Source organism: Lagopus muta, chromosome 19 (genome assembly GCF_023343835.1).
Source record: "Lagopus muta isolate bLagMut1 chromosome 19, bLagMut1 primary, whole genome shotgun sequence".
Lineage (NCBI taxonomy): Eukaryota > Metazoa > Chordata > Aves > Galliformes > Phasianidae > Lagopus > Lagopus muta.
This window is the reverse complement of record NC_064451.1, coordinates 3,282,061-3,300,160: the sequence shown is the minus strand read 5'-3', so window position 1 is coordinate 3,300,160 and position 18,100 is coordinate 3,282,061. Positions and strand designations below refer to the sequence as shown.

Genomic DNA, 18,100 nt, shown 5'->3' with positions numbered 1-18,100 from the left:
TGGTCTGAGTTGTGAGTGCTGGAGAGGGGAAAGTGTTTCTGCGTTGATCATAATCTCTCACTCTTTCTCTCTTTCTCTACTTATTTCTATAAATACGTGTACATAAATAGCTTGTTTCTCGCCTTAAATCTAGATATGAACTGTTCAAATTAGGTGGGCATAACATGCTGTTTTGATACATGAATGTCTTCTCAACTTGACTCTTGGTTGTTTCTTGTCATCGCTATTTAAGATATAGTTAATACATAAACCCCTACTTTGAGTTCTCCTTGGACAAAAATTAAAGGCAGACTGGTTGAATTCTAAGGGTCTCTGGTGCAGAAATGCCATCCAGTTGAGCAGCTAAATGTTAAAAATGATACCAAAAGGGATGTGGTGTCTCTCCTAGCCTGCCTTGAGCAGTGTGGTCCTCCATTCCACGTCGCTCGGCGTTACCCAAGACTGAAGCCACGGAGATCTTTCTGATTGTGCTCTTGGGCGTTGGGGTCCCGGCAAGCACACTCTCCTTGTAGGTCACAGGACATCGGGAAGGGAGTAACCTGGGGAAGGAAACACAGGCATGTGAAGGAATCATAGAATCACAGAACGGCCTGGGCTGAAAAGGACCGTAATGATCAGCTAGTGCAGCACTGTGGAGAACAAACGAGACCTCTGGAGTGATATCTTCAGAGATCAGCTGGAGTCTGCAACTGCATTATTTTCCACAGTGATTTATTTCAGTGGCACACTGAGGCCTCAGATGAGCCACTTGTCCCTATGCGAGGCTGTGAAATGGATAAAGAAGAGCCTGCTCAGCTCATGCAGTTGCTGGTCAGCAGATCCTCCTTTAACTGCTCGGTCAGGCATGTAGACACAGCTGTCCAAGGAGAAATGTGCTGCTCAAGCAACCCTGGGGCTTTTAGTCACCAAAATGCTGGAATGCATTACGCTGCCAGCCTCTTCTGAAGGGCTGTCCTTCCTCCAAAGCCTGCAGACATGAAGTGATGGCAAAGCTACCAAACTCCCATTGCACGTGACCAGCTTAAAGTCTCACTGAATGTTATGCCCAACAGTTCCCAGCTCAGCATTTCCATCCACCTCCTGCCTGAGGATTTGGCGAACCCTGCTTCTGGGCCATAACCTCCCCTTTGTAAGGCACCACACTGCAGTAGGGCCCTATGGCTTGGGTCCTGTTTCCATGTCTAAGTGTATTTGTGTGTTCAATTACGAGTGCTTTTGGTTTCAGTTTCTCCATGCAGGAACTGAACCAACCACTACCTAGCAGATCAGTGAAAATACAACTGGGCAAACAGACTTCTCTAAATACCTGCTGAGTTTAAGGGGAAAAGATACAGCTAACAGCCACCGAGAAACAGCAGAGGAACACAAGTGAGTCGCTGCTACATGCAGACAAAATCTGACCATGATCTCTGCAGAAGCGTGGGAAGGAGCTGAAAGAAGACTGCAGTGCCTGGCTAGCAGACTTTGATTTTGGCACACTGCATCATCACATTTACATAAAGAAAAGGGGGTGCCAAAGGAACAGTGTCTTGCTTGTCCTGAAGTGCATTCCCAAGAATTTCTCCCATCTGCACAGACTGAGAGAATGACCTCATTCCCCTCCTTAACACTCCTTCCCAGACACTGCCATAACCTGTTCAGTGATCCCGATGTCTGCTGTCCGTGGCTTTGCTGCCACACGTTTGCTCTCTCTTTCACAAACGCATCTCTCCAGGCCATGAAGGTACCTTTGTTCCCTGTGCATCAACAGCACACCTAGGAATGCGTGAGACCAAGCGCATGAGCACACAGCTGTCATTTCCCAAAGACCTTCCATACGTGTCCCTGCACGTCCATCACAGCGTGCTTTTCTCCTGACATATGAGAACAGGATAGAGGGGTGTGGGTCTTTATTTCACAACTGGGGAGCCTACAGCAGGGACGTGCTGACACAGACGTTAAACAGCCAACACTCACCGCCACATCAGGCTTCAGAGAGCCTTCTCCTGTTGCTTTTGACTTCTATTCCCAGAAGACGTGACCTTCCTCACCAACCTATGGCCTCAGTGACTCATGAGCTGAAGAACCAAGCAGTGAATAACCTGAATCTACCGATGTGCCAGTGTGGAGGGTGCAAAGCAGAGAAAGTCCAAAAGCTTAAAAACAAATGGATTCAAGTAACCAGATACCAAAGAAGCTTTAGAAACTGCAGAAAACAATGGGAGCTTACGGGTCACTTGATCCAACAGAAGCCAGCCACAGTAGGACTGTTCCATATCACAGTGTTATGAATATTCTTCGATAGGAAAATGGAGAAGTCTGTAAACAGTGGGGCTCGGGAGGGACTGTTTAACGACTGAATTAAAATACTGCAGAGAATAAAATGACACATGAAAGGAATTGACTTATTTTGTTCAGCAGAGAGGGAAACATTTTGGTTTAGATTATCTGCTGCAGTTCAGGTTCGACCTTTCCTTACAAGACACGAAAATAAAAAAGGCTATTCAGAGCAAAATTTATGTCTTGGAATGAAAGCTTAGTTCACTTAGAAAATGCTCAAACAAAACATGTAGATATGTCTGGAGTTTTCCCTTACTTTTATTTTTTATCCTGAATCATTCAGTTCAGCCTGGATTTGGCAATGATTTTGACTTAAAAAATCCTTCCTGTTGTACAACAGAGCTACTGGTTGGAGGCGAGATCTGGGCTCCTGGTTCTTTCATTTGTCTTGATCAAACTTCTTCCTCTCCCTGGCCTAGATTCACGTTTGTCTCTAACAGCCTAACAAAGGCAATTCAGTGTCCCTGCATTCAGTGGAGAAAGAGGCTCATAGAGAAGATGGATACACATTTTGCACTGAACACAGGAACACCAAACAAGGCATTTCAGTAAAGTGGCTGAAATTAGCCCTGATCATCTAATTGCTCTTTGTCTCTGCTTCTCTCCACGCATAAGCAGGACTGCAGCATCTCTCACTGGCACAGACATCCCATAAATGCCAACATTTCACTTGGAGGAACAAGAGCCAAGAGTGAAAGCCCTGCATGACTGTATCTCCAAATTGCTGGCTCTCACTCCCCTAACTTTGTGGGCTGTGCTGAAACTGTGACCTGAGGAACCCAAATCGCCATGAGTTTGGTGCTGCGTTGGAGTTCTCTACCTCCTGCATCCCCTCTCCTCCCTACCTGAACAAAAGCTCCACGTAGGAGAACAGACTGTTACTCCACTGCAGCAAATATCTGGGAAGGAGTCACTGAGGAAGTGCCTTCCCATGTGCTGTCCTCTGAAAACCCTCTGGTCTCCCCTCAGCGGTCACAGACAGAAGAGACAGAAGCCATCCCTCTGGGGCACTGCCAAGGGCCCAAAAGCAGAGCTGCACAGCCCAGCAGCAGTCAAAGCAGTGGGGAGCCTGACTGGAAGAGGTTTCTTACTGATCAGATTAGCCTCATTCACTTTATGACCTTTACAGATTTTGTATGCACTTTAATTTTTACAGTGCTATTGTCCAGAGAGATGAATAGTTTTGTCTATGGCAATGAGCTCCACAGATCAGTTTTCTATTATGTGAAAAGGCAAAGATTTTTATGGGTAGTGAGCACATCCACAGTCAAATTAGACAGGATAAAATTTGCCAAACATTAAACAGTGATGTGGGATTTCCACTTTAAATATCATCTACAACAATTAAACATCTGATTTCCTCAAGGACCTGATTTCCAGAGGTATTTAGGGAATCAAACCCACACACAGCATCTACTGGGACTGTCAGAAGTGCCCAGCACAGAGAAACCATAAAACGCCTTAGAACAAGAACTGTCTTTTGTCTTGGGCTTGTTCTGTGACAGCCCTGTGGAGCACAGATCCATGAACAAAGCTGCTGGATGTGCTGCAAATAATAAGCACTGAGCATTTTTCTGAATGATGGCCTGTTTAGGTGTGGAGCCCAGATACACTGACTCCAAGATGAACTGCTGCCTTTCTTTTTTACTAGACTGGGGAAAGCCCAACTCATTAACAACATGTACGATTTGCACAGAAATTCTGAGATATATCCGTTGTAAAGCAGTATTACAGAACTGTCTCCTCTTCCTTCCACCTGCCAAGTCCTGCCTTCCCCTATCTCTTCCCACATAGGAAACCTGGCTAATACCTATGAGAGTGTGGAAGAAAAGCTGAAATTCAAACTTAGGGCCTGGCTTATTACTGGATGAAGTACTGCAGGATGCTGTCTCCACAGGCTACCTAAAATCATCTGAGAAAGACAGAAGTGAAGAACACAGCTCTGCACACCTACACGCTCCCCCTACACATGCACACATCTCCTGGAGGTGATACTTGTGTCCTCTATGAAGGCATAGGAGCCCTAAGTATCCTCTCCCAGGCAAGGTGATGAAACCACGGCCAAAACTCGCACTGCCTTTGGAAGCAGGGCTGCATTTGCCCTTGATGCCACGTTCCAGACTTTGGGTGCAAAGACAACCATGAAACATAGCGGTGCAGAAATGGGACCCAGGTCATGAAATGAGTCAAGAGCCATAAATCCTATCTAAAGAGGCTGGTAATATCCCAAGATAGATTTCTGCTGGGAAAGTCCAGTGTGGGAACACTGACAGAAGAAACAGCCAACAGGTACAAGGAGGGGTGGGAAACACTTCTGCAGAGGGTCACAGCTTAGCCCTAGCACACATTCATATCATACTGACCCAGCTCCACCTCCCATTCAGGGTGGGCAGCATTGGCTCTGGGCTGGAGGCAGGGGGAAGCAGGGGAGGAGGCATGGAAAGTGTTGGGAAATAACTTGTTGTTAGACTTCAGCTCTGAAGTGTTTGCAAAATTTCCCAGGCGAGATGAATGGGAGCTATGAAGGCCTCGCTGCACACGGAGCCTCTGCAGTGAACGCGGCACTGAGATAAGCGTGGCAGGTGGTGCTGAGTGCCATGGCCCTGAGACCCTCACAGCTTGAATGCGGGGGAGAATGCTCCCTGTGAAAGCCCTTGCAGGACAAAAATGCATCTTGTAATGTTCTTCCCAGTGTTTTTTGTCATTTAGGTCATAAGGGCTGTTTGGAGATTATGGAGCAAAAAAAAAAAAAGAGCTCCCTTCTAACTCTGGGGGCTGGTATGCAGGTTCACACCTAGGGCACCTCTCGAGGGGGTCTGGGAAGGGTGAAGATGAAGCTTGTAGGGAACATACTGAATTTCTCTCATTTGCACCTCTTTAAACTGGGCTTTTCCTCATCAAAGCCAGCAAGCCCTACGTAATAAGACACAGCTCACCTAAGCTCAAACGACCCTCATCAATGTCCACTGGGTCCCAACCAGACGCAGCCCCATCGATGGACCCAGAATGGCCCAAAGCCAGCTGAGATGCTTGCGAAAGCTCTGGTGGCACAGGGTGCTGGGTGCCGAACGCCCACATCCTCACCGAGCTCCTGCACTCACGGGGCTGAGCTAAGCAAAGGAGCCCTCGTGCCAAACCACACGGAGCTCAGCTGCTCAGCCATCAGCTGCGCTTCCTACCCTTGTGCTACTGATTGTGCAAACATGAATGTAATTAGTCTAAATAATCACCGAAGATTTAATAGCAGCCAGACCACCCAGAGGCCAAATAGCTGGCGGTGGAGCAGAGAAGGTTTGTTCGCTGGTTTTTGTAACACTTGCTAATGAAGTGAGGTCGGATAGCAAAGCAAACACCCTCCACGAGCACTTCCCCTGGGAACGCTGTATGTTGTGGGAAGCCCCGCGTCCCTTGAAGCCAAGAATGTTCTCTCAGGATAGGCAACATGTGCTACTACCATCCCTGCTTTTAATTTATCGCCGCCTGGAAAGCCTCCCCGAATGATTATGAAACCGGCTCTGAGCCCCAAAATAAGCTCCCATCCCAACCAACCATGACTGGAAGCGCTCCTCTCATGGCAAGCAGTGAGCCACTCACACTGCGATCAAAAGCTCCTGGGGAAGTGAGTTCACCCAAAGGCCTGGGTGAAGCAGCGTGCTCAAAGCACGCAGCAGCGCCGAGCCGCTTCCAGGGGCATGAAGCAACGCTCCTCATTGTGTCTGGCCTTCCTCCGTGCTCACCCGCCATTCATTGTATCTCGCCAGCTAATTACAGAGCTGACAAACACACCCGGCTGGGGAGTTCTAAGCTGTTGGGAGCAGCACCGTGTCACAGCCATCGATTCTTCTGGATAAGCAAAATTTCCTCGGCTGGGGTGGTCACTTAGGCTGCTAATTGTGCACGCTGCCTCAAAATCATGTTCTGCAAAAGGAACAAGACCTGTGATTCCCCAGGACAGGTCTGTGCAGTGGAGAGAGCAGAGAGATGGCTCTTATTTTTCCAAAATCCCAAGAAATGACTATTTCTGTTTTCTCAGGGGTGGGAGGGGGCAGACCCCCCTTCCTAGGGAGACAGGGACAGTCTTGGGAAATCCCTCCTGGAGCCAGCAGCAGCCCTTCAGTTCAAAGCTCCTTTCTTTAGGCCTTGAATTCTTGGCCATAAAGTCTCTGAAGAGGTTTTGATAAGTTGCATATCTCGTAGATAAGCAAAGCTTTGGACGAATCCCACGCGGTTCTCTATCTACCGCAAGTCCTCATTTGTTTTCCGCCAAGGCACTTGCTGGTTTTCCTCTCCAAGGTGTTGGACAGCAATGTCAAGAGGCTGAAGGGGCAGCATTTGAGATGGGAGTTTTTGCCAGGTTGATTCTCCTTTTTCTTTTCTCAGGGCTCTGGGGCAAAGGGGTTGAGGGAAAATCTGAGAGATAACCGAATGACATGGGTTTTTCTCACGGGGGCTGTAGTTCTACCCCTTATGTGATGAAAAGGAAAGGCACAGAGGAAAGACAGATGAGTTTGCCCTTTCAAATGGCTTAGGTTGGGGTAAATTTAGAGCAGCAAAATTCCCCATGCTTAAATTTGCAGAGATCAGACTGCAGGGACTTCAATGCAAAAGTCTGCTATTTGAGACTGGAAGAAAGTACGCAAGCAGCCTGGAGAAAAACGTTTCTGATTTCTGTGAGGCCTTTCTAGACAGCCCTGCACTGGGAAAATTTGTAGAAGAGAAGGGAAAGAGAAGTGAAGGGGAGCAGTGACTGGAGAGAAGATTTCCTGAAACTAATCGGAAAGAAAGAGCCATCAGCTCTCGCTGGCACGTCTCACGCCCCAGGAGCTCCATGCAGCCGCTGCCAGCCCAGCGCAGCCAGCTATGCCCAGGTTATTTATTTTCCCCACTTTAAGCGCTGTCAAATATTTAATGCTTTAAAAAATAATATCTTCTTTTATCTGCGGCAGGACACAAAGCAAGAAGCAGCTTCCTGGAGCAGCCAGGCGGAAGGGAGCTGGCAACCTGCGCTGGGTCAGGAGGAGAGGAAGATGAAAAGGAGACGGGCTTTTGTTTTGTCCTTCACAGAAGACTTTATCCCCTCCAGATACACAACAGAAGCCTCCTCTCTCTTGGAAGTTGGCTGGCAATGGCCTTCCTGTCTCCCCAAGCTGCTCCTGGGTCATGCACAGGGCAAGCTGTGCAGCCACATCCACTGCCAGTGCCTCCCTGCTGCTCCCTGTGCCCTGCAGACGGCTGTCCCTGCTGCCCTGGGTGCCACTGCACAGCCTCGGCTTCCCTTCCTCTGCAGGGCACGCTGATCAATTAGCACAGAACAAATAATTAAGCTGATGAGTGTCTCTTTTTCCTGCTTGCTGATGGCCATTGCCTCAAATTCATGCCCAGAATATGACTGAATTTATTTGTTGCCATTTGCAGCATTCAAAAGAAGCCTTTAATGATTTCTTTTAAGCTCCCTGGACTGATTGTGAGTAGCGCAGGGCAAATACTCATTATTTCCTATCTAAGCAGCAGCACTGATTAGTCGGTGGTTGGCTAGATAAGCCACACCACCCTGCTCCCCTCTCTCTGCTGAAATGCACAAGGTCGTTTGCTGCTAATGCTCAAATGCAAAGCAAAAACGTGCCCCAACGGAATGGCACATGGAAGCCTCCTGCGTTTTTTCAGGCTAATAAAACAGGAGTGTGCAGAATCAGACATTAAGTAAGAGGACTGTGGATCAAAGTGAATGTGGGTTGAATCTTTGTTTTGCTTTTCAGGCAACCCAGTTCACAGCACTGTGTGCAGCTGAAAGTGTTTTTGGGAGGGGAGTGAGAATGCAGTGAAACTTAAGTCTTGACAGTTTGCGGACATTAAAGATCTGAAGTCAGCTCTTACTTGCCTGTTAGCTCCTGAATCTTCACATGATGCAATGCTAATCTTCAGCCCTTTCCTAAAATAACGTGCAGAGTTGCTATGTTCTGTTAAATGTGAACCATGTGTCACCTCAGCAATGGCTGCGACGGCAAAAAGATGATAAATCTAAAGCTTGTAAAATGTCCTATGACATTTTGGGAGAAAAACAGGTGTTGCATAAATGTTAGACATTTATGGGTAAACTAGCAGGGGCTTTGAAAGACTGACACATCTGCCACATAGTCTGTAACCCTGAAAGAAAAGGAGCAAAGCAGGCACTTGCATGTGTCTCGCTCTTTCTACAACTGTATGAAAATACATCCTCATCTGGTATTGGAATTAGCAGAGCTGGACTCACCCCTCCCTGTGTCTCCTCCAGGTTTTTGGCTTTTACACCCAATGTGTATTTTAAAACTGTGCCTGCTTAAGTAGGTGGCAAATTGTGCTGGAAGAAGTTGGTATGCGGAGTATTTTTATTCAGCTCCCTTTTCTCACACCTTTCATTGTTTTTCCCCTTGGAATATCTCCTGTAACGCTCTACTCATAAAGCTCTTCAAAGGCAGGCCTGTGTTTGAACAGCCTTGCCCAAAATCTGCTCTCCAGTCAAAGACCTCAGACAGGAAAATAACTCACAGGGCCGCGCCGCCGCTGCCGCAGGTGTCCCAGCCTACCTTGCAGGGCTGTTATCCTCTCTTCACCCGATAAATGTAATAAACTGGGACTTGGTTTTGACCTGCCAAGGTCCAAGGAGAAGGCAGATTTCTCACTTCCCAGTGCCCTGTTCATTGGTGGGTTTAGGGAGAGAGGCAAGGCTTGGGGAAGCAATAAATTCTGCTCCCAAATCTTACTCCTAACCCTCCCCTCAGTTCAGCCCCATGCTCTCCATGCCCCAGTCCCGTTTCTGCCCCAGCAGGATGTTGTGCCCTTCATTCCTGTCCCAGTGGGGCTGGTTTGGGTCAGTCCTCTCCTGACTACATCCTTGCTGGTCCTATGGTGCCTCTTGGGGTTAGGAAAACTACCTCTTCCCCTAGCTCCCATATAGCGAGGAAAATAACCCCTCCTGTGTGACGAAACACATCCCTCAACGTTCCCAGGTGGGCCAGAGGCAGTCACAGCACTGCACTGCCATGAAGTTTTTGACTGAGCCAAGGAAAAGAAACCTCCAGCAGCAGCTGCCTTTGAAAGGACTGCTCCCTACAAAGAGGACTTCAGTCCCTCAGCTGCTGTATGTAGAGAAGCTTTTTCCTCAGCCTGGTAAATTGCATCATCTCATACACTAAACCCACGCTTTCCCTGTCTACTCTGAAGCTTTCAAATTTATTAATGTGCATCAGATACTTAACATAGCTGGATTTTCTTCAGTCTGATCTATGCTTAAATCCTCAAGACAAGGTAAAAATTTTACATGCCAGAGGCTATGATTTTCTTTCCTTTCTTTGGGAAAAAAAAAGTTCAAAATCCATCACGGTTAGAAATATATGAAATGTCGTAGTGCTTCAAACCACAAGCTTCATCACTCTGCTGTCTCTGCAACACTGGCCAGAAATGAGTATTAAAAAAAGCATAAAAATATGGGGATGTATAGAGGAATCCTTCCCTTGCTCAAGCAGTCCATGTTTCTGATATTCCTGTGCCAGAAACTGCATCCAGATCACTGTGATTAATAGCCACTGATGGGCTAAACGTCCATGAATGTGCCTATTCTTGTTCTGAATTCAAATATATTTTGGTGTTAATAATGCTCTATGGGAATGCATCCCATCATTCAAATACACACTGTGCGAATGGGTCAAAGTTCAGACCTACTGATGCATTTGTTTTGCTCTCTGCTCTTCTCTTCATGAATCCTAACTTTCAGTTTCCCTTTTGAGCACTGAGGGCGGATATCGGGACAGGGAAGTACACCCTTCTCAGAGTGCTTGATGGAAGATCTCCTGAGCACCAAATGCAAAATGGATGACCAACTGCCTTTCTGATGAACATGCCCCAGCACTCTGGAGGGCGACAGTCTTTGCCTACAGATCAGTAAGGGTTCATTTGCAACAAGAATGAATGATGGCCTGAAACTGGACATGTCTTGTACAGGTATAAGGCAGGTTGTGATGAGAAATGCACATGCCTATCAAGAAAGAACTGCAAAATGGACCAAGAAGAACCGAGCATCCATAGTGAGCTGATGCATAGACTCAAGGTTTTTCTGAGGACCTTGGATCCCCTCTTCTAGACAAAATAAAATCTTCCCGGACACAAAACAACTCTCCCCGAGGAATTCCCAAAGAAAACAGGAAGGGACATCCCTACCTTTTTGGTCTTGACTGTTGAGGCACAGCAGTCCCCACCATCATAGTTGCAGAAGGCTCGATTGTTGATGGAATCACAGTAGTTGTCTCCCATGAAAGGCTGGAAAATAAAAGAGCAGAGACTAAGGACACGGGCACGGATTAACAGTAACAGTTATCAGAAGGACAAGATGAAGCCTTGAAAAAGCCATGTAGTTTATAACATTACCAACTGCCCTGAAAAGCAAGAGATGATTATTCCCCTCTCTCTTCAAATCAGACAGAAAAGGGAAGGACACAAGAGCCCGTGTTGGCTTTTCACATCCCACATAAGACGATGCTTCAGGAATATTAATTCGACTAGGCCCAGAGACAGCATCAAGGCATCTAAAATTGTGTCACCTTTTCACAATTTTAAGCTAACCTTCCGAAACTATGTGGGATAAGAAGAAGGTAATGCATAGCAACAAAACTGGCATGCTTTTAATAGTTGCGCTTTCAACCACAGCTCTCCTAACTATGCAACAAGTGTCAGCAAGGAGGGTATAAAGCACATCTCAAGGAGAAGTGGAAGTGGTCTGAGTTAAGTACGGGGTCCACACGCACTCGTTCCCCAGTTAGCACTTACTGTGTCTGATCTTGGCCATGACACCTAATCTTCCTCCACTCCACTGCTCAGAGCTGGGATAATGGAAATTATTCAGAGGGACGCTGAGGAGAGCTATTAAGCAAAATTCATAAATCACCTTGAAAAAGAAAATGTGGTCTCTGCGCTGCACAGGACCTGAATAATAATCACCATTCTGAAGAAAAGGCTTGAGGTCTGGATCTTTCTTGGAAATCCAAAGTGTGCCTGATGCTAAGAAGTGGCTGTGCCAGGTGCAAGGAACCCAGGCAGCTCTGAAAGCTCAGACAAAGGGATGCTAAGCACAGAGCACAGTCATACCTCCATAGTACTTCTTACACTCACGGGCTCATGGGGCCATTCCCATTTTATTTGCTCTTTGGAAAATTCATTTGCTCTGCACTGAGAAAATCACACCAGGGAGTTTCCTACAAGAAGTCATCTCTGCAGAGTGGGTGGGGAGGATTTCACAGCAGCTGCAGTACCCAAATTTTCCTGATGATAGAAACCTAAGGAAGCAGCAGTGAGAGCATACCTGAAAGGCCATGGCCATCCATATTGAGACAGACTCTGTGGACTGGTGAAGATGCAAGCTTTTACTGCTGCTGTTTTGCAAGTTTACATATTTCTATCAGGGTATATGAATTCCAGGCCATAATGGCAATGCTGGATGAGAGCAGGACTCCCATGAAGTGACTAATTGAGCATCACTGCTTTAGTTACAAGCAAATACTGCAAATGCCAATAAGGAATGCAGAATTACAGAGTGAGATTCCAACCCCTTCGGACTGGCTGAACTCCACTGACTTCCACAGAGATTGGCTTACTTATACAGACAAAGGCCTTGACTTGAAAAAGCCGTTCCAATTTCATTAATATAATATAAATGAGTTACATGATAAATCGATGGAGAGATTTTAATGCCAATCTGGTCATATTAAAAACAATGAACTTTGTTCAGCCTCCTGAGACATCTTGATAGGCTTCTCTGTGCTTCCCTTGTATTGCCTGGCTGTGCCTGCTCGGTAAGAAAGGCTTTGTTTTAATTTCCTATGCCTGCGTCTGTATCTATGAACACTGAAAAATTACTAACAAGAACTTGTAGACGAATCTGCTTTTTACTTGCACTGGCACGCAAGGAAGCAAGATCATCTTATGGAGGAAAACAATGGGACAAACAACATCTATTCTGATTTGGTACCCAAATCCTCAATTGAGAAGCCTTGGAGGGCTGGGTGCTGAAGTCTGTAGAGGTCTCCATGCATATCTTAGTGCTCCCACATTTTTGGAGGAACTTTGTTTTCTCCACTGACTATACAGGTAGGGGGTGGGGAGACTAGCTTTCATGAAAACATCCAAGTTAGCTGCCTCCAGGTACGTGGCTGATTCATAAACCTCTATTCCAGCCACTAGGGAGCGACAAAAAATCACATTGCAGCAGTCTGGGTTACTGCTCTGAGTGTCAAGAGTGAAATAATGCCCTGCTTACAGCCTGCTATTCAGGGAACCCTCCCTAATGCTAAGGATATTAATACATTAGGGATTGTATCAGCCTAATGGCCCAGTATTATTGACTTATTATTTCCTGTTTCCATAGTCATGAAGAAAGGTTTGGTGAAGACGACATTTCTTCTGAAATCTTACTGCCAGAGAACAAGCTCTGGCCCATTCTTGGATCCTGGAAAATGATGCTAGAGGCCATTATCAATTGTCTGGGCAAAGCCTCCCACGATGACAGATTGCGATGCAGTGACACTGCTGAATGAATGATGAAAAGAAGGAAGTTTCTATTGATGTGAAGAGATCTGGCAATTAACAAGGACGGAAGGAAAGAAAATGCGGAGAAAAAGCGTGTCAGTAATAATGGCTGCTGGTAAATTATTACATCACTGCAAAGTTTGCGTCAGTAACAACTATCCTTAAACAGCAGGAGAATGGATACCCGATGGTGCATCAGCACCTGAATGGCATTTCTTAATGGCCACTGGATGTTATTTTAGCTCTCTTTGGAGAATAGGGGCACATAGCCAGCCTGCATGAATGCAATGCGTGAGATGGCTTATGACATTCAAAGCACTGACAGCAGAATGCTTTTCATTTAGGGAACAACTAGACAGAAAGTATTACATTGTTGGAGAGTTATTACCCTCTTGGGCTCAACATTTGTATGCGAAGGAAACCTGTCTTTCACTTCAAGAGAAATCGTGCTGCACAGCAGTGTGGCCTTGTGTTTTGTGTCAGATTTAGCAGCTCTGTGCCATGGTCTACCACTGCGGACAAATAACTTCAGTGCGCTTGTAAAATTGGGTTACTGAGTGCCAAGAGTGCAGATGGTGCTGCAGAAAGTCGGGGGATCTGGGTTGGAGAGACAGCTCTTCCAGAGCATGTCCACGCAGCCAAAGCTTCTGCCTGTGAGTTATTCCATTTCCAAAATGGGCATGAAGCTGCCCGGCCTCACAGAGATGCCACAAGGCTTCTTCATGTCAGTCCTGGTGAGACACTCAAGTGCTGGCATGATGGAAACTGTATGACCTGAGACGTGATCCAGTGCTGCTTGTGCACTGGCAGTATTTTAAGAGTTCTCAGACTTCACAAAGATTGTTGCCAACAGAAACATGACTCTTCAAAATAATTGCTTATTGCAAATAAGACAGAAGACAGTGAGCACGATTTGTTCACTGTTCAGCTGTGCTGTCCAGCAAATGGCATCATTCCTTCCTCTGGCATTCTTAATCTCCACATCACAGTTTCAAAGTCTAGCTGGCCTCAGAAAGAATTGGTCCTCCAGTAAGATGTCAGAAACAAGTAAAATAACTGAAGCTTCTTGCAGTCTTCCAGAAAGTCCCACATCCTGGGAAATTCCAAAGGTCGGCCAATTATATCGAGCCGTTTGATCGTTTTGCTCATGCAAGAGTCACCCAACCATCTGCTCTAGAAAAACCACCAGTTTCACCACTGAGTGTTAGAACTGGTGCAGATCTCTGTTTAATTGACAGGACATCCAGGGCAAAAGCCTGTTTGCCCCACTGGAAAAACATTTCCAGCCCATATGGCTGCAGTGACTGTTACGATAACATGCAGGGGAGTAAGCATGGCCCATCTGAGCGAACGCAAATGCTCACCTCACAGCCTTTGACACAATGAATCAGGGAAGGGTGAGGGTACCACTTGAGTCCCGCTGTGCAGACAACGCTCTGGAGGAGAGAAGAAAAAAAACAAACATCAAGTCAAGACAAGGAAATCAGTGTACGGAAAGTCGGTGTGCTGGCTCCTACGGCCCTACTGTACTTAAGCAACGAAGTTTAGATCCCTAACACCTCTTGTGTTCTCAGGACCTGGCTCTCCTCCAGGTATTTACAAGAAGTGTTGGACTTGACACTTGCAATAACAGAACATTTGAGAGTAAAATAATATTTAACATTTTCCCGAAAATGTCATGTCCAATATTTCACTCAAGGTGGGGGAACGTGGCAGAAAAAGGCAAAGGAAGGGGTCCACTGTCAAGCTCATGGGAAGTGGGGAGGCATTTTAGGAATTCATTTAAGGATTTCTTTGGTGCTGCAAAGCATTGCTCTGTTTTGCTACCTGTCATATCTGTGCTTCCTGAAGATGCAAACAGCTAAAGGTGGACTTTCAGAAACATTTTCTCACCATCCTTTAGATCTTAAATAGAAGCACCTCCCACCACACACCTTCAAAATAATACTCAGAAAGGACAGCATCATCTGTTACACTGTATGAGCTTAATAATAATTTTGGTACTGACTACATTTATAGATTTTCTGTAAGAAAAAAGTTGAACTGCTTAGTTTTGGAGAAAAATGAAACACCAGCCCACTCAAAGACACAACATGGACACTCATTGTTTGCCTGTAGATACCGAAACCTAGATTTTAAAGAATAAGAGGCTTGGCCAGTCAGCGGCGGCGGCAGGTCAGTACCATGGAGGTCCGGGTGATGGGACAACCATCCATACACCACAACATTCACCAGGACGAGGATCATTTGGGGTTACCTTCCATGGATGAAACAATGGCCAACATGAGTACGTGGGTACTCATCAAAGGACGGGGGCTGGGGTTGGATGGAGGCCTGGGGAAGGAAGGGATTAACATTTGGGAAGACCTGACGTACAAGCCATCCCTCCCCCTGTTTATCCAAGGCCTAATTTAATCCATCTGCAGGGGAACCTCAGCATGTTTTTACAGTTTCTGTCATTTGAGGCTTACCTGGCGTGTGCTAGAAAAAGGACTTTTATACTATCTGACTGGGGCTGTTTATCTTTCCGATGCTCTCGGATTTTCCACTATTAGTCAAGCCCGGCTTGCCCCACCTGCCTCACAACAGGGCCCGTCTGTGTGAGCGGGGCAAGGCAGGGAGGCTGCAAGGTGCGGGGGCCCTGCGGTGTCAGACGGTCCTCCAGTGCGCTCCAGACAGGCAGCTGGAGATTTCCAGCCTGCTGCCTGCCACAAATGGTCAGAGTTTGGGGTCTTTTGCTTGTTTTGGGTTTTTTTGTTTGTTTTGTTTTTGTTCTGTTTTGTTTTCCCCACTCTTGTGTTTATTGCACTTTGGAGGGAAAGGAAAGGAAACTTTTCCAGGTTTCAAAATAAACAAGACCAGTCAACAGGTTGGGAGGGGGAAGCCCTTCAAGAGCCTTTGAAACAAAAACTGAAGAAGAAAAACTCAGCCATATGCCTCCCGTATCTGAGGCCAGCCAATGAGAAAATGTGCACTTCCATTCAGCAACTCACATTCCTGGTAAGAAGCATCAACATCTACACAACCCCTTGATGTGTGCAAGCATGTAGAGCTATCAAAAGGAGCCAAATAGCCCTGCAACAGGCTCTTAAGAAAGGAGGTTTCCAAGCGAGACCAATCCCTTGCAGAAAATGCACTACTTTCCAGGCCCTCCCAGTTTTAAAAATCCAGCAGCTACTGAATTTTGTCGTTCCCTTAGAGGAAGAGATGGGAGGTGAAGTCTCCTCAAGCACAGATCTCTGATCTCGCTCAAGGCTGCCTTGAATCCCAGTGGCTGGAACAACTTTTGGCTGGCCAACCTCCAGGAAAGGGTGTGCAGCCCCAGGCTGTAGCACAAGAGAGCCAGCTGACCTTGTGTGACATCCACCACTGGGTCAGTGGGACACTCATATGGCAGCTAGGAAAGGCTGGGTCCCAGCAGATAACCAGAGCTTTTCATCACAAACACCACTCAGCTCTTCTCTCTGCAGCAGCCAGGATATGCCAAAAGGATTCAGATGGACAGTCCTGCACAGTGTGCCAATGGCTTAGTCCCAGTTACTTTGCCTTCTCTTCGGATGACTCATTACTAGCAGAGACTATTAGAGCTACTCCAACTAAGTTCAATCCTGCTGACATCCACTGAGCTGGAAGCAGGGTACACTTGGGAAAGGCCCTCGATTACAATTCTGTGTCCCCCTGCTGGTTTGCCAAACCCAGATTCACACCACAAGTCCTGTCTGTGCCCTCAGCTTGCTGCTGGGCCGAGGGGGAGCGGGAAAAGGGAGAATCTGGGCTGGAAATTTGAGGAATTTGAGGAATGAGAGAAGATTCTTGTGGTGCCAAGAGTCCAAAGGTGCAAGAGTGCAGTGTGGGGCAATGAGGTGAATGGAAAGGAAGGAGGGGTGCAGGCAGCACTGCAGGAGCCTTGTTAACACTACCAACATGGCATCAGCGCACGCAGAAGGGAAGGCCTCACATGCCAGGCGGTGCTGAGGAAGCCCATGTAGCCTCACCCCTCCCTGGGTCACTGTGGTGACACATGGCTGCCTGATGGCCCCACTGCCCTGGTGCATCAGCTCCTGCAGCACAGCTGCCCTCCCGCCTGGTCTGTCCCCATTCCAGAAATGCCATTCAGCTCCAGCTGCGGTTTGGTGGCTGTGACTCCATCTGCTGTGAACAGAGAGGAAGCCGGGATGCGCTCCCACAGTAGGTAACAAAGAGCCAAGAAAGCAAATCAAGCTGTCATTTTCTCCTTGTGAGGGAAGACCTAGCGCCTCTGGTCACGGCGCTTCCCTCCCCATTGTGGGACTAACACAATGATGTCAACCATTTGTGGCCCGCAGAGGGGATTCGGTTTCCCCAGGAGAGGCCCTGGGGAGCTCTCCTCCACCTTAGATGGGTCAAGTGTCCCCTGGAGCCCAAGCACGAGGACTGGCACCTACCGGTCTCAGCAAACACTCTCTTCAGGCACGAAATGAGCACGGCAATTAACCATGAGGGCTGGTGAGGGGATCAGTGCTGCTGACAGGGCAGGGAGACGTGGCTCGTGGCTGTGGCCTCCCAGGGCTGCAGATGGGTGGCAGCTCCCACACTTCTGGGGCTCAGCCCCCTCACTGCCCTAAGCTGCGACTCAGTTTCCCAGTCTGCAAAACAAGCCTGACACTCTTTGGAAGGGAAGAAAGGAGGAAAACTGCAAACTCTACCTGAAGGAGAACAGATGCTGGTTGCTCACATCATTTTTGATATCTTCTGAGCACCCAAAGTCTCAGGAACAGTGGTGTTCAGGTGCAAGGATAGAGCGAAACACATTGCCACCACTGCGGCAGCGTCCCTACTCACTAAGCCCCACTGCCAGCCAACCCATTTAAGGCTATCACACGTGTTGAGACAGTATTTGGCAGAAAGGCAAGCATCCAAATTCAGACAATCTAGGAAATTAGGTATCGGCACTCACTGGGAAAGAGCTGTCAAGCTGTCTTTCTGAGGCACTTCACTTTTTTCTCTTCACTGCCTTGTAGTCAGCCTTGGCAGCTCTATCTATAGGTGTCTTCAACAGCTCGCTGCCCCTTGCATACATGCAGCAAATGGGAAATCACAGGAAGAGCAATGATTGTCCCAAATGCAGTCTGCCACAGAACAGCAGACACACAGCAGATTGCAGGTGGCTTTTTGTTCCTGCTGAAAACGATTTGGGAGACACTGCAAATTCGCACTGATTTCAGCAATCAGTTTCAGACCAAGCAGA

General features: G+C 47.2%; 1 protein-coding gene across 1 annotated transcript in view; it reads right to left on the bottom strand.

Annotated features, from left to right (window-relative positions):
• Positions 1-429: 429 nt before the first annotated feature.
• Positions 430-18,100, bottom strand: part of PAPPA (pappalysin 1) — a 167,177-nt gene continuing 149,506 nt past the window's right edge. Inside the window, exons 20-22 of the mRNA XM_048965609.1 lie at positions 14,238-14,309; positions 10,513-10,611; positions 430-539 (exon numbers count right to left, since the gene is read on the bottom strand). Coding sequence (XP_048821566.1) covers positions 432-539; positions 10,513-10,611; positions 14,238-14,309 — 279 coding nt within the window. The 3' untranslated portion in view covers positions 430-431. The remainder of the gene's footprint in view (positions 540-10,512; positions 10,612-14,237; positions 14,310-18,100) is intronic.